This window comes from Juglans regia, chromosome 16, assembly GCF_001411555.2.
Source record: "Juglans regia cultivar Chandler chromosome 16, Walnut 2.0, whole genome shotgun sequence".
Classification (NCBI taxonomy): Eukaryota; Viridiplantae; Streptophyta; class Magnoliopsida; order Fagales; family Juglandaceae; genus Juglans; species Juglans regia.
The window spans coordinates 23,986,857-24,000,414 of record NC_049916.1 but is presented as its reverse complement, the minus strand read 5'-3'; the positions used below and the strand labels follow the sequence as shown (position 1 = coordinate 24,000,414).

The 13,558-nt window shown below is 31.0% G+C and overlaps 1 protein-coding gene across 1 annotated transcript; it reads left to right on the top strand.

Annotated features, from left to right (window-relative positions):
* Positions 1–8,248: 8,248 nt before the first annotated feature.
* LOC109006604 (probable BOI-related E3 ubiquitin-protein ligase 3) lies at positions 8,249–9,799 on the top strand. Its single transcript, XM_018985939.2, has 2 exons — positions 8,249–8,970; positions 9,168–9,799. Exons 1-2 carry the CDS (start codon positions 8,623–8,625, stop codon positions 9,705–9,707), a joined length of 888 nt encoding a protein of 295 aa, XP_018841484.1. The 5' UTR covers positions 8,249–8,622; the 3' UTR covers positions 9,708–9,799.
* Positions 9,800–13,558: the final 3,759 nt, after the last annotated feature.

Below are 13,558 nucleotides of genomic sequence, written 5' to 3'. Positions count from 1 at the left end.
CATTAATAATCATTTAATTAATCATCAAGTAAAAAAAAATTAAATGTATGAACGGCCAAAATGAGAGACAAAATAAAGAGACATAGTAGCATTATTCATAACTAAAATACTTGCCCTTGCATGTACTCGGCCTAATGCATATGTGTGTGTGTGAAAGAGAGAGAGAGAGAGGTAAGCTACTTATAAGCAATAGGTATATATTCATATAAAACCAACCTTTCAATTTTCATGAAGTCCCTCAAAACTAATAAATACAAATTAAGAATAAAAATATTTATGTCCCCCCCCATGATTTTTCCTCTTTGTATATATATTGTTTTCTCAATCCATTAATATTCTATAACATATACAAATCAATTAGATGATAATACTTGAATATAATGGGCATCAATTAATATTACATTAATTATTGATCTAGATTTCTAGATCCAATCTCAGTACGTACCATGCATATATTGCGCGTTTGGCATATCTCCAAATTGACTAATTATATGAATATTATATATTTAATATTAAAACTAACCCGAAACAAATATTTATATTATACTCTTAATTATATGTGCATGGCTAGCTGCTGCATTAACAGAGACAAACTGGGGAACAGAAAATAAAAGAAAAGCAGAAATTCCGATTAATGTTGTGAACTGAAGATCATACAACCCTTAACAATTCATTAATACTATTCAAGATACACACACACACACACAAAAGTCTCAATATTCTATCACAGGGTCATGAGGTGGTACGAGCTTTCCTTTTTATTTTATTTATTTCTCGTGGTGGTCCTGCTGGTGGATCACAACCGAGTATATATATTTTTTCTACTGTATTTATATATACAAGACCACACGTACGTAGCTTTGGTACCTCTGTAACCTCAGTACGACATCAACATATATACATTAAACGCAGTGAAAAAGGCTTAGGCGTAATGGATTAAGTACTATGTTAACTGGATTACTAATAATAATTGTCCCATTTGGTATTTAGAAGATTTATGGGATGAATTACATGAACAGCTTAATAGCCTGGAGTATATTTTGAATTATATTTTTCGTGAAGGTAATGTTGTGGCTGACTTTTTAGCTAAATGTGGGGTTGATGGTTTGAACTCTGACTTGTCTGAATTTCACAAGTTGCCTAGCCTGTTGAGGGGACTTCTCCACATGGACAAATTAGATATGCCCTACCTGAGGATCACGTAAGGTTTGTGCCTGGTAAGTTTATTTGTTTTTCTCTTTTTTCTTGTGTGCTTGGTTTTTTGCATGTTCCTCTTTTTGGATTGTTTGGATTTAGGTTAAGTGTCTTTTTTAAGGCTGTGTACTCTATATGAATCTAATGGTTTTGATGCCTGGATTTTTAAATTTTTAGCTTATATATACCTTCCAGGTGTCGTGTCTGTAATTACGATTTTCTTCTGCCATAAGTGAAGGAAATAAAATTGAAGTTCCGTTCTCTTTATTAAATTAAAAAAAAAAAAATTAAAAAAAGTACTATGTTATGAGAAGAAGGTATGGTTCTGAATAAAGTGTGATTATAATCAGCAATCTTTGGATTGTCATGTCCCCAAGATGGCAGTTTTTTTTAAAGGCCTAAGCTGGTAGTTGGTTGAGTTTGAACGGCAGATGGTGGTGAAGTGAACGGTCTTCATGATTTTTGCTTTTTCTTTTCCCTTTGGCGCTGTCAATATATAGGAGAATGCATGGTTTCAACATTCAATGAATGGGATTTTGAAAGAAACTTCAACGAAAAAAGCATGACTTTCCAAATTGCACAAGAGTTCTTTCCTTCAATGTTATCTCTCTCCAAAGACTTTGATCAGCATAAACGTCCAGCACCCTTTTGTCAGAGTACGTACGTCCTAATTCCTATATATGCAAGTTCACGGAAATTATATATACCAAGGTGGGTAATTTAATTAATTAATGTCTGATGCATGTAATTAGCTTAAGCTAGCAAGTGCTGATCTGTTCACATTTTTATATATACTCACTCCATTAGCCCTAAACGGTGGATCATAGCATGTCCAAATTACTGTTCATAGTCCATAAGTACCCCAGATTCAGGCAATTATTATATCTTTAAAAAAACAGTAAAAACTTCAATATTATTGAAATTTTCACCCCGAATATTCGGAAGTTATCCTCCAAATCCGGTACAAATTCAAAACAGTTTGGTGGGGTTGGCCTGTTCAGGGAAGTGAGGCTCACGGAGTGCATCATATCACTTTGCCAAAAGCAAGAAAGTAGTTGGGGAGTTACAGAAAAGACTTTTCATCAAATACGAGACATGGGTTTTGGCTTTTTTCTCGCCTCGGCAGGCATCTTCAACAATAGTAATAAAACCCTAGTCTTTCATTACAAAAAAGAAAAGAAAAACACCTATTCAATGAAGTGAGAGAGACAAAGGGTCAGAGAGAGAGAGAGAGATGTGTTCACATGGATTGCACACTTGGTGGCAGAGAGCAGCGCAGTGAAGGGGGTTCGCTTGGTCAGGGTTGGTGGGCTGCACGTGGGTCCACCACCATCATATGGGCTCGCTCGATCTCTCTCTCTCTCGCATGCAAACGGAAGAAATGACCATGCATGCATATGCTTTCAAAAAACATTGATGATGGCCGTTTTCAAAAGACTTGGGGAAATGTAGCATGAGGGGAGTTTTCCCAATGACTTCTTTTCTGGGTTGTGGACCTTGAAATCCGAATGACATGCATGCATGGTGCCATCCTACGTGGCCTGGGCCCTGGGTATATGGCGTCGTGTGTTGCCCGTTGAGCAACGTCTACCATCTTTAATTATAGAAAAATCTACTTGAATTGATTGAATTTTTTATTTAATAATTAAGAAAGTAAATATTGATAAATTTATTTTTTTTAAATATTTAATGATATATAAAAAATAATTAAAGAACAAGAAAAAAAAAATTAAAAAAATACATTTATACTTATCGAGTCCTTAATTATATAACTAACTCTTGAGTACCAAATGGGAAGAGTGATCATCAAAGAGCTCAAAATTCACAGAGATTAAAAAAAGGATATCATGTTAGTGGGCCGCCCAACGTTTGTTGTTGGACATACCGTTAGTTATAAATTTTTTATTATTTTTATTTTAATCTTTTAAAGTATTTTTGTAATATTATTAATTATTACGAATAAAAAATTAAAAAAAAATGTTTGAGTGGTAAGTTTGAGGGAGCTCCACGAATAGTAGCATTTTCCTAAAAAAGAAAAAGTGTTAGTACTTACTACTGTTCCCTGAAGAGAATGAGAGTATTGCCATTTACCAATGGATTACATACCATTCAATTATATATTTATATTCAATTTTCTATTTTGATCTTCTCCCATATGGCTTTGTGGATTAATTTATAAGATGTCTATTTTATTTTAATATCTCATCACTCTTTAGCGAGGGATGTTCTTTTTCATTTTAAATTTGAATAATGATCCTTAATTGCACATATTTTAAGTAATTATCATTTAGGCTATGTTTTCCATCAATAAATATGATTGGGGATGATTTAATTTTGATTACTAACTAGATTTTTTCAATTATTGACTAATACATATATCAGAAGATAATTAAAAGATTGTGGTTAAAAGAATTACAATGAATACCATTCCTCAATATATACATATATATATAAACATGATATTATAATTATTTTTTGAGAAGTACTAGTACAACCACAAAGAGATCCTACAAAAGAAAATTCATAAATTGACACATAGTTTCATATTCATATGATATGTTAGATCTAATTTACAATAAAAGTAGATTTACAATGGAATGTAAAAATCATGTCAGTATGTGAATTAACTTTTATGAAATTTCTTTATGGTTAAAACATTTCTCCCTATTAAGAGTTAATTAATTGGACCTCCAAGCACTAGTGTACCTACAAAGAAATGAATAGTTTTATTTAAAAGTCTTTACACCACACACTATCCATATGACATACTTTGATTTGGAAGATAAATTTTAAAATTTGAATCTTATAAACCAAATTATGCAAAGTGGATAGTGTGTAATGTAAAGGCCTTCAAATAACACTACTGATCCCCATTTAACCAAAATTTTACCGATTGAATTAAGTATAACAAATTAAAAAAATAAAAATAATGCATATGACCTAAAGTAAATAGCAATGTGTGTGTGTGCGCACGTAGTAGGCTAGAAATAAGAAGTCTTGAGAGGATCGATCGATCTTCCGGCCAGATTCTTAAGTCATAGTATAAGAATATAGGCTCCCCTTGATCAATATTAACTCATGTTCTTGATGGGGTTTTGAAAACCAGATGGAGATCAATAAATTAAAGCATGCACATACATATATATATATATATATATATATATGCAGTAATTGATATAACACACTCTTTTGTTAAGCTGTTTATATATTGAGCGGTGGAAATCAATTTCTGTACGTGAAAATGAATGATTGAATATAACATGACACTCTTTTGTCAAAAGAATGATCATCGGCATGATATTATATCGATGATCATTGATTTCATGTTTCAACCACCTAAAGTAAATAGCAAATTAGTCACGCACGAATTAATATTGTACCTACCTACCTGCAAAAGTATATATATATATATATATATATATAAATATATATATATATAAAGAGAAAGAGTAATCACAACTTCAAAAAAAAGCCAATGATCATGATGTTAATATATACTTCCTTTGACAAAAAGGATAACCAATTAAGTTTCCTGCCGAGAGGTCGTTTCCAATTTGTGGATAAAGACTCAAAGTATATATTAGGTTCGATATATGGCGATATTCAAGGAAAAAATATCATGTTGATGCACGTGGCCGTGAATATATATGGCCATGATATACATACATACATACATATATATATATATATATATATATATGGGTCATAATTTTCCTAGAGGCATGCATATTGCATGCAGGCCGACAATGAACGTCCTTATAATTAATATTTCGTGATTTTTCTTTTCCTGCTAAGTTTATATATATATATATATATATATATAGTAATTTCGTGTGGAAAAAAAATCAAAGAACATCAATTAATGGAACCGATGAGAAGTTGTCCATATATTCATTCATGATAAGTACTGATCATGAAGATATCATGGATTGCAGTGGGCCTCATTAATTTGTTTGTGATCATGCATGTTGTAACAGATCGTGCCATGCATTATTGTTGATTTCTCATATTTTCACTCTCCTTTTGAAAAACATAGCTTGGTTATTTAAAATTGTGTTTGAATGTTGAATTAAGTTGAGTTAAATTTATATGAGATAATAAAATATTATTTTTTAATATTATTATTATTTTAAGATTTGAAAATTTTGAATTGTTTATTATATTTTGTATTAAAATTTAAAAAATTATAATAATAAATTGAGATAAATTTATAAACCAAAAGTTATAATGATGAGTTGTAAATATCTCAGCTATTCATGTGTTTTTTGATCAGCTTACTTTTTTAATTATGGAGACGATTATAAATTATTATATTGGTTACGGGCCTCCAGCGGTTTCATCTTAATGTCAAAATCTTGTGTTTTACTAAATGTGTGATCCACAATTGTAAATATAATTATTTTTTTAGATATTTTAGTTATAAATTAATTATATAAAAATAAATTTATAAATTAAAGTGATTTGATGATTGATATAATAAATCAGATTATAAAATTATTTTTATTATAAAATAAATTTAATAGATCATATAAAATCACGTCATTTTATGAATTTATTTTTATATAATTTATTTATATTTTTTTCTTATTAAAATTATTATTGTGACATCAACTTGCCAAATCACAGGCAAACAAGTGTCGCAAATGTATAACAGTCAGCTTAAAAAAATGCCCAGTCAACTTTTTGCGTCAATAATAGGTCAATATTAATAAAAAAAAGTAAATTAAAAATAGAACGAAAATAACAATGAGCCAACCCAAGAGTGGTTTTCTTAGACCTCATTTGATTATACAATTTATATAAAATGAGATGAAATATTTTATTAAAAGTTAAATAAAATATTATTATAATATAAAATTATAATATTATTTTTATTTTAAAATTTAAAAAAATTAAATTATTTATTATATTTTATATAAAAATTTAATAAAATTATAATAATTATATGAAATAAAATAATTTAATTTTATATAATTAAATCAAGCATTAGTGGCCACCACGTATGTTGTAGCCCAATTTCGGATCGGACTACCACGGGATTGGTCGTGACTTACCAAGTGAATGATCTGTCTTGTCACATCAGCAATATTTCACCAATAATTAAATTAACATAAGAAAAACTATACTCAACAATCTTAATAGCACACGCATATTAAGAAAAAAAAAAATTCTACTTAGTGCATGCGCAAGAGTAATACTAGTGCCGATCGAGTAAAATAACTCTAAACATAATTTAGATGAGAAATAATAATTACAATTATGAGTGTGTAAGCGCTATGAAATTACTTTAAAAAAATGATTAAATATAGGATTCATATAAAAAAAATTAATTTTTAATAATAGATTTAACTTTTTTTTAAAGTGACTGCATGACACTTACGCACTTCACAAGTACATATATATATAACATTACTCAATTTACATAGAGTAGACATCCATTTTAATACATAGAATAAATATAAATAGAAATCACTGTTAAATATTACATTGCTGAACGTCATCGATTTTTTTTCCACGCCTCAATGACCCGTTTGAAAAATTATTAAACGAACATTTAGCATTTAAATCAATGATCCGAAGATTAATACAGGCAATAAAGCCAACATTTAAATTTATATATGACTATTTTAATTCAAATAAAACTATTTTAATTTAAATAAAACTATTTTAATTTAAAAAGAAAGTCCGTCTCTTAGAGGTTTGTCTAAAGAGATTGGGTCCTCTTTTTTTATGAAGAGTAGCAGGATTGAGTCTTTGTTTAGATAGATAATGTTGTCTTATGGACGTTTGTCTGTAGAGAGTATTAACAATAGTAAAGATCAGACCAGTCACAGAAAGAAATAGTATATTAGTAGAGCTCTAAAAACATTTATTTTGGTTTATGATGTCATATTTAATACGAGGACATCTTAAAATATATCTGATTATGAATGTAAATTTTTCTGATGAATGAATGATGACAGTTTTCCTTAAAAAAAATATGAAAATAAATTTTATTATAAATTTCAGAATGAGAAATGATTTGTACAAACCCTAAATAAATAAATTATGCACAATTTCTTTATAAAAAAGTGAACAACAGAATAAAAAAACTATAAATTTTTATTTTTTAATAGAATAAAAGTATGCATATGATTTATATATTTGAGATTTATATATAATATTTCTCACTCGGATTTCCTTAGACAGAGAAAGAAGGATAGGACTTGATCCATTGAGAAACAATTTCGAGAAGGTTTTGACAAGGGATGAAGTAGTGCATGGGGTTAGTCGTTATTGCAATCAAATACCTAAGCTGCTAGCAATTATTATAGTGATCAGAATAAATCCTTAATTAATACTGATCATCATCTTCTAAATTTTTTTTCTAATCTCAATCTTTTCTAATAAAATTTCGATATACTTGAATGCTTTATCTTATTAAGGTTTTGTTTGGATATAAAAATAATTTCATTTCATTATTATAATTTTTTTAAATTTATATATAAAATATAATAAATAATTTAACTTTTTAAATATTAAAATAATAATATTATTAAAAAATAATATTTTATTTAATTTTTATATAAAATTATCGTAAAATTCTTAAATGTTTGATATGTGAACACTGAGATATAAATTAATATATAAAAAAAAAAAAACAGAAAAGAAAGAGATTAAATTAATCTAATCCTACTAGTTGGCCTAATTTCCAGAAGACCAAACCGACAAATTTATTGAATTTCTGGTTTTCTTCCTCTCATATATACAATTTTAATAAATGAAAAGCAATAATATTATTTATTCAAAGGGCTGATCTGGAGGTCTATCAACCAAACGGCCACCTGGTATTTTGAATTGAATTTCTCTTTATTGAAAAGAAAAACAATCCCTCTGAAATCTCTGACCCGACTGTTTAGTCACAAAATCTGCATGTGTACGTCGTTGCTTACCGCGTCCCATACATCTCTCTCTTTAATGCTTAGAGTCTTGGTCGAACGTGAAAAAAGAGGAAGAAAAGTTAAAAGATGGAGAGAGAGAGAGAGAGAGAGAGCAGCATCCTAGGCCGTCTCTCTTTTCCTTTCAAAGCTTTCAGTTACTTGAGTCAGAATTATCTACTACTATAAATTAACCACATCTTCAATATCCACGCTCTCACCGTCACCGCCTTTTGTTTTTTATATGTTTCGTGAAACCATTGCATTATACCAAAGAATCACCACGCAGACAGAGAGAGAGAGAGAGAACCCTTTTGATTTAAGAACAAGTCAAGCACAAGGCTTCAGGCAAACCCATTTGGTCCTTTGGTAGAGAGAAAGGCTTTAAGATCTGAGGAAAGAGGGTTTTATTTTCATTTGGTTTTGGTTTGGTGTGGTTCGATAGTTGGTGCCTTGTTGTTCTTGTTCTGGAATTTGTGGGTCTTGGAGGGTTGGTTTTCTTTTCACAAATATGGCCATTCAAGCGCAGATGTATTCGGAGAATCTTGGGTTTCCATTGTGCAGCTCGCAGGATTGGATCATTGACAATGGTTGCGGTGGTGTCGGTGTCCCCAATCACTTCGGTTATAATCCCCAGCAGAAACAGCAATTACAGCAACAACACTTGCAGCAGCTACAAAATCAGCAGCAGAGGAATCAAAATCTGTTTTTTGAGAACGGTTCTCTTGTTTCTGCTATGAAAAACAATACCAATGCCGTCACTTTCAATAGTCATCTACCAATTATGCAGCATTCTCAAAGCATAGCTTCTCAGTTTGAGAGTCAGAGGCAAGAGATCGATCAGTATATTAGAATACAGGTAAGATATCATACGAGCATTTTCACATATATAGGCTTTTTCCGAACATCAAAATTGGAATTCTATTGTTTTGCCCATGTGATTATCGAATTATATATGGGGAATTGAGTCATTGGGTTTCGTCTCATTTGATCAAATTTGAACAGTTCTTACTTACGTTCTGATTTATTATTTATTTTTTCTTCTTTTGGAAGCAGAACGAGAGATTGAGATTAGTATTGCAAGAGCAGAGAAAGCAACAGCTTACAGGACTGTTGAAGAAAATCGAATCAAAAACATCAGTTTTGCTGAGACAGAAGGATGAGGAAATTGCAAAAGGGGTTAACAGAACAATGGAGCTCGAAGTTTTCTTGAGAAGATTGGAGGCAGAGAACCAAGCTTGGCAGAGAGTGGCTCAAGAAAACGAGGCCATGGTTGCATCTCTGAACAACACTTTAGAACAGGTTTTAGAAAGGTCCCCTTGTGGCATCAACAATGGAGCTGAAGATGCAGAGTCTTGCTGTGATGTAGATAGAAACCTGGAACAACGTGAAGAAGAAGAAGAAGAAGAAGAAGAAGAAAAGCAAAACAGAGAAGGGTTGTATATGTTGTGTAAAAGCTGTAACATTCGGGATTCGTGTGTGCTGTTCCTTCCTTGTAGGCACCTTTGTTCATGCAAAGCTTGTGAGGCTCTTCTCGATTCTTGCCCCGTCTGTGGAATGGCAAAGAAGGCTAGCATAGAGGCTTTAATTTCCTAGGCAAACTTTCCGGGAAAAGTAAAGAAAGGCAAACTCGAAAAATATGGTTGGTGTTGATGATATGATGAATGAACAGAACCAGTTTAGATACATGCACAGATGCACTGTTCTCAGTTCTTTAGATTTTTATTTTTACTTTTGAGGGTATCTGTTTTTAGAATTTTTTTTTTTCCTTTTTGAATATGAGGAAACCGTACACCCGAATTTTAGATTTAATTTCAACCTTAAACAACCAAAAATCAACTGCACAAAAAGTACAGAGCATCTTTTTTCCCATTCCTAAATGCAAATTTACTCCTTTCCCCTTTATAGATTTTTTTCTATTTTTGTCGTGGTAGGTTGATTTGATTTGATTATTGATATCAGATTTTAGCAATTATAGCCTGCATTTGGCAGTGCTCAATTTGCAGCGACAGTAGGGATTGAAAGCAATGTCAGACGAACCTGTCAGTGTCCACACTTGCAGGTGTTTTAATGGGCAAAAATAATTCTGATTTCTGAAAAGGATATATGTATGTATATATATATATATGATCAAAAGTATGCTGCCAAGCTAGGATTAGCTGAAGAACATTGAAACAGCTATGAAAAAGATGCTCTCTTTTGCCATGTAAGCTTTGAAAGAAAGACAAATTATCTTTGCTCCTTTTTCTTTTTTATTTCTGTTTTTAAATGTTTGCTTCGCTGGGAAATGTCAAACACAAGCGTTCAATGAAAGAAAAGAGGTTTGTGCAGAAAATCTTGTTGAATTATGAGGAAAATCAAGTATCAGTCACGTACGTCTCCCATCTGATACGAAGCTTAGCTTGGTCTGCTATTGCTTGCTCTGAAATTTCCTAGTCTTGGTTACATGAGCTGCACCCACGCACATGCATGCTGTATTGCAGTCTCTAATTAGAAGGAGATGATGAATAATATTTCGTGCATTTTCAAACTCAATCCTTACAAGTCATCTTTGCCATCATGAGGACTGTAGAAGTTCATTTACATGACTTGAAAATTGAAAGTAGTTTCAACTACTAATGCATGCACCCATGAGTGGGTTTCAATCACAAGTAAAATATGTGAAACAAGCCAATTCCATTAGACATGAATGAATGCAAATCATGACAATGAACAGACCGACTTGACAGGTAAGATGAAAACAAAGAAAAAATGGGAAAGATGAGCAGAAGAAAGAAAAAAAAAAAAAAAAGGTAGTGGGGGTGAAGTAATTTCTGTAGGGCCTGGCATGGATGGGGACTGATATCTATATATATATATATATATATATATATATATATATAATACATTAAAAAAAACAAGAAAGTTGAGAGGGGATTTTTTGCTTTTTCCAGTGCAGGGTTGTCCTGATCATTCAGCGCCTGCATTGCTTTCCACTACAAGCACAGCTTTTAGACTGTGGGGGGGGGGATTGATTCTGGTGGTGGGTCTTCAATTAATTTGGTCGCTCTCCGATTCTAACGTGCCTCTGCGCTCTGCACTGCGTGTACATGTTTGAATTGAATGATATTTCCTCGATGTTTCTTTGACATGCAAACGTGTGGGGTCCCCTCTCCCCCCTCTGGCCCTCAAGATTTTGAGTGAGAAAAAGAAAGAAAAGCAAGCTAGCGGGGACGACTGACTAACTTTGTTTCGCGTTTTCTTGCTGTCATGTTTGTGCTCCTAGAGAGAGAGAGAGAGAGAGAGAGAATCTTGGAGTTTGAGGATTTACTGCTTACTGCCAGATAGAGAGAGAGACCAAAGAATCTAACAAGGACATGAAAAAAGAAAGAAAAGACAAACGATTCGGTTTTTCGGTTTTTCTCAATTTGGGAGTAAAAGATTTCGAACAAAATTATGATATTTTTCGACTGCTTTTATTAAAGATAATCTCCACCGAAAATTTTGATTCCGATGATCCGGATCTCTCTAAAATTAGAAAATAAATTTTATCAGTTACTATTTATCACTTTATACCTTATAAAAAATACTTTCATAGCTCATATTCTATAAAAAACACATTCACATTTTATGAAAAAATTATAAATATAAAATGTAAGAGTAAATAATAACAAATACATAATAAATCTCATTATAAATTCCTCCCTTGGTTTGATTTTATTGATGCTGACAAGATTGTTAACATCGGATCATAAGTCCAAGTTCAAGATGGATTTGGTTGATACGAGATATGTCTTGTATTTTTTTTAAATAAAAAAAAATTATATTATGGAACACATACACATATATATATATATATGTACTAGGAAACGACCCTAGATGCGTTAGCCTCGGAGTACACCTAACATAATGATTTAAATAAAAAAAAATTAAAAAGTCAGTAACTAATTTGTCTGGAAAAAGAAAATACAAGATTCAAGAAAGACAAAAAATCAAGATTAAAAAAAAATCTAAACTTTAGCAAAGTATGAGTATTGGTCTGCATCCATATTAGATTATCTATTTACTATTTATATAATAATAAAATATTATTAATTTAATAATTTTTTTTAATTTTTAATTTTATCACATTTCATAGTTCTACTAATTAAAATATTAATAATTATTATATTCTAATCAAATTAATAATATTCAATATGAATATTAATAATAATTATATTCTAATTAAATTAACAATTAATATTATATATTGAGTGTTTTAAGTATTTTATTAGTTAAATTTACTTAAAGTTTAATTTTACAATGAGAATGTTCTAAAGCATTTCTATTCTAAAGATTAAAGTCATTTTAATTTTTTTATTTAAAAAAATTGAAATAAAAAAAAGAAAAAGAAAATTAGTACTCTGTCAGAACAAAAAGAATATGAAAAAGAGACGTCAATTCATGTGCGTTGCAAGGCTATTAAGGGCATTTGGTAAAACATGATCATTCATTAAATTCTACAGAAGAGCTACATGTCAAATGGACAAAGGTCTTAAAGACATTTTGGTAAAACATGATCATTCGTTAAATTCTACAAGGGAGTTACACGTCAAATCATCAAGAATTTTAAGAGCCTTTTGATAAAATAGGACTTAATGGAAAAATAACAAAAATTATTATTCACATTTAGATAACCACTTATTATAATAGAGTAGATATATAGCTCGTACTCAGAAAATTTAATAAAAACCTAAACCAGAACTTGCTCGTCTAGGACTAGGACATACTTGGCTAGTTAGCTTTGCTGTTAACATCACTAACCTCATCATTTTAAGTTGGAAGAGGACCTAAATTGGTTGTATGGGTGGCATTATTCCTGAAGATGACACCAAAATGTAAACAAAGAAAGTAATAACTTGTGCTCATCTTCTTTCGTTACCAATGATGTCTCTCTCTTTTATTTTTATTTTTTTTGTCTAAAAATGACCTGATCCAATAGGAGAAGTAACACAATCCATCTTCTAGATGTATGATATTTTTATCTCGAAATAACCATAATCCAACTTGCGGAATTTATTTATTTATTGAGCCTTGCGAAGCAATTGCAGTCCAATAAAAAAGCCCAAGATGTCATATTCTGGGGTCCAACCAAACTGGCCCAATGACATTATTATCAATTTTTTTTTTTTTTTTGCTTTTTCCCATTAATGTCTATGCTAGCAGCTATTTCAAAAAACGTAACAGTTGGTATGAATTTAATTGCAAAGCACTGGGATATTAGTTTTTGATATGGCAGTCAATGCATTTTGATGCAATTGTAAGTTTGCAGAGGGAAGCTTTCAATGGCCAGAAAGACCATTGCTGGTGTGTTCGCAAATTCAATCAAGGTAACGCAATGTTTATGGTTAGCTACTATGTTTTGCTTCGGTATCCAATGTCAAGAACTTGTGCAAAATGGAGCTGATATATGCCATTTATGCGTGTGA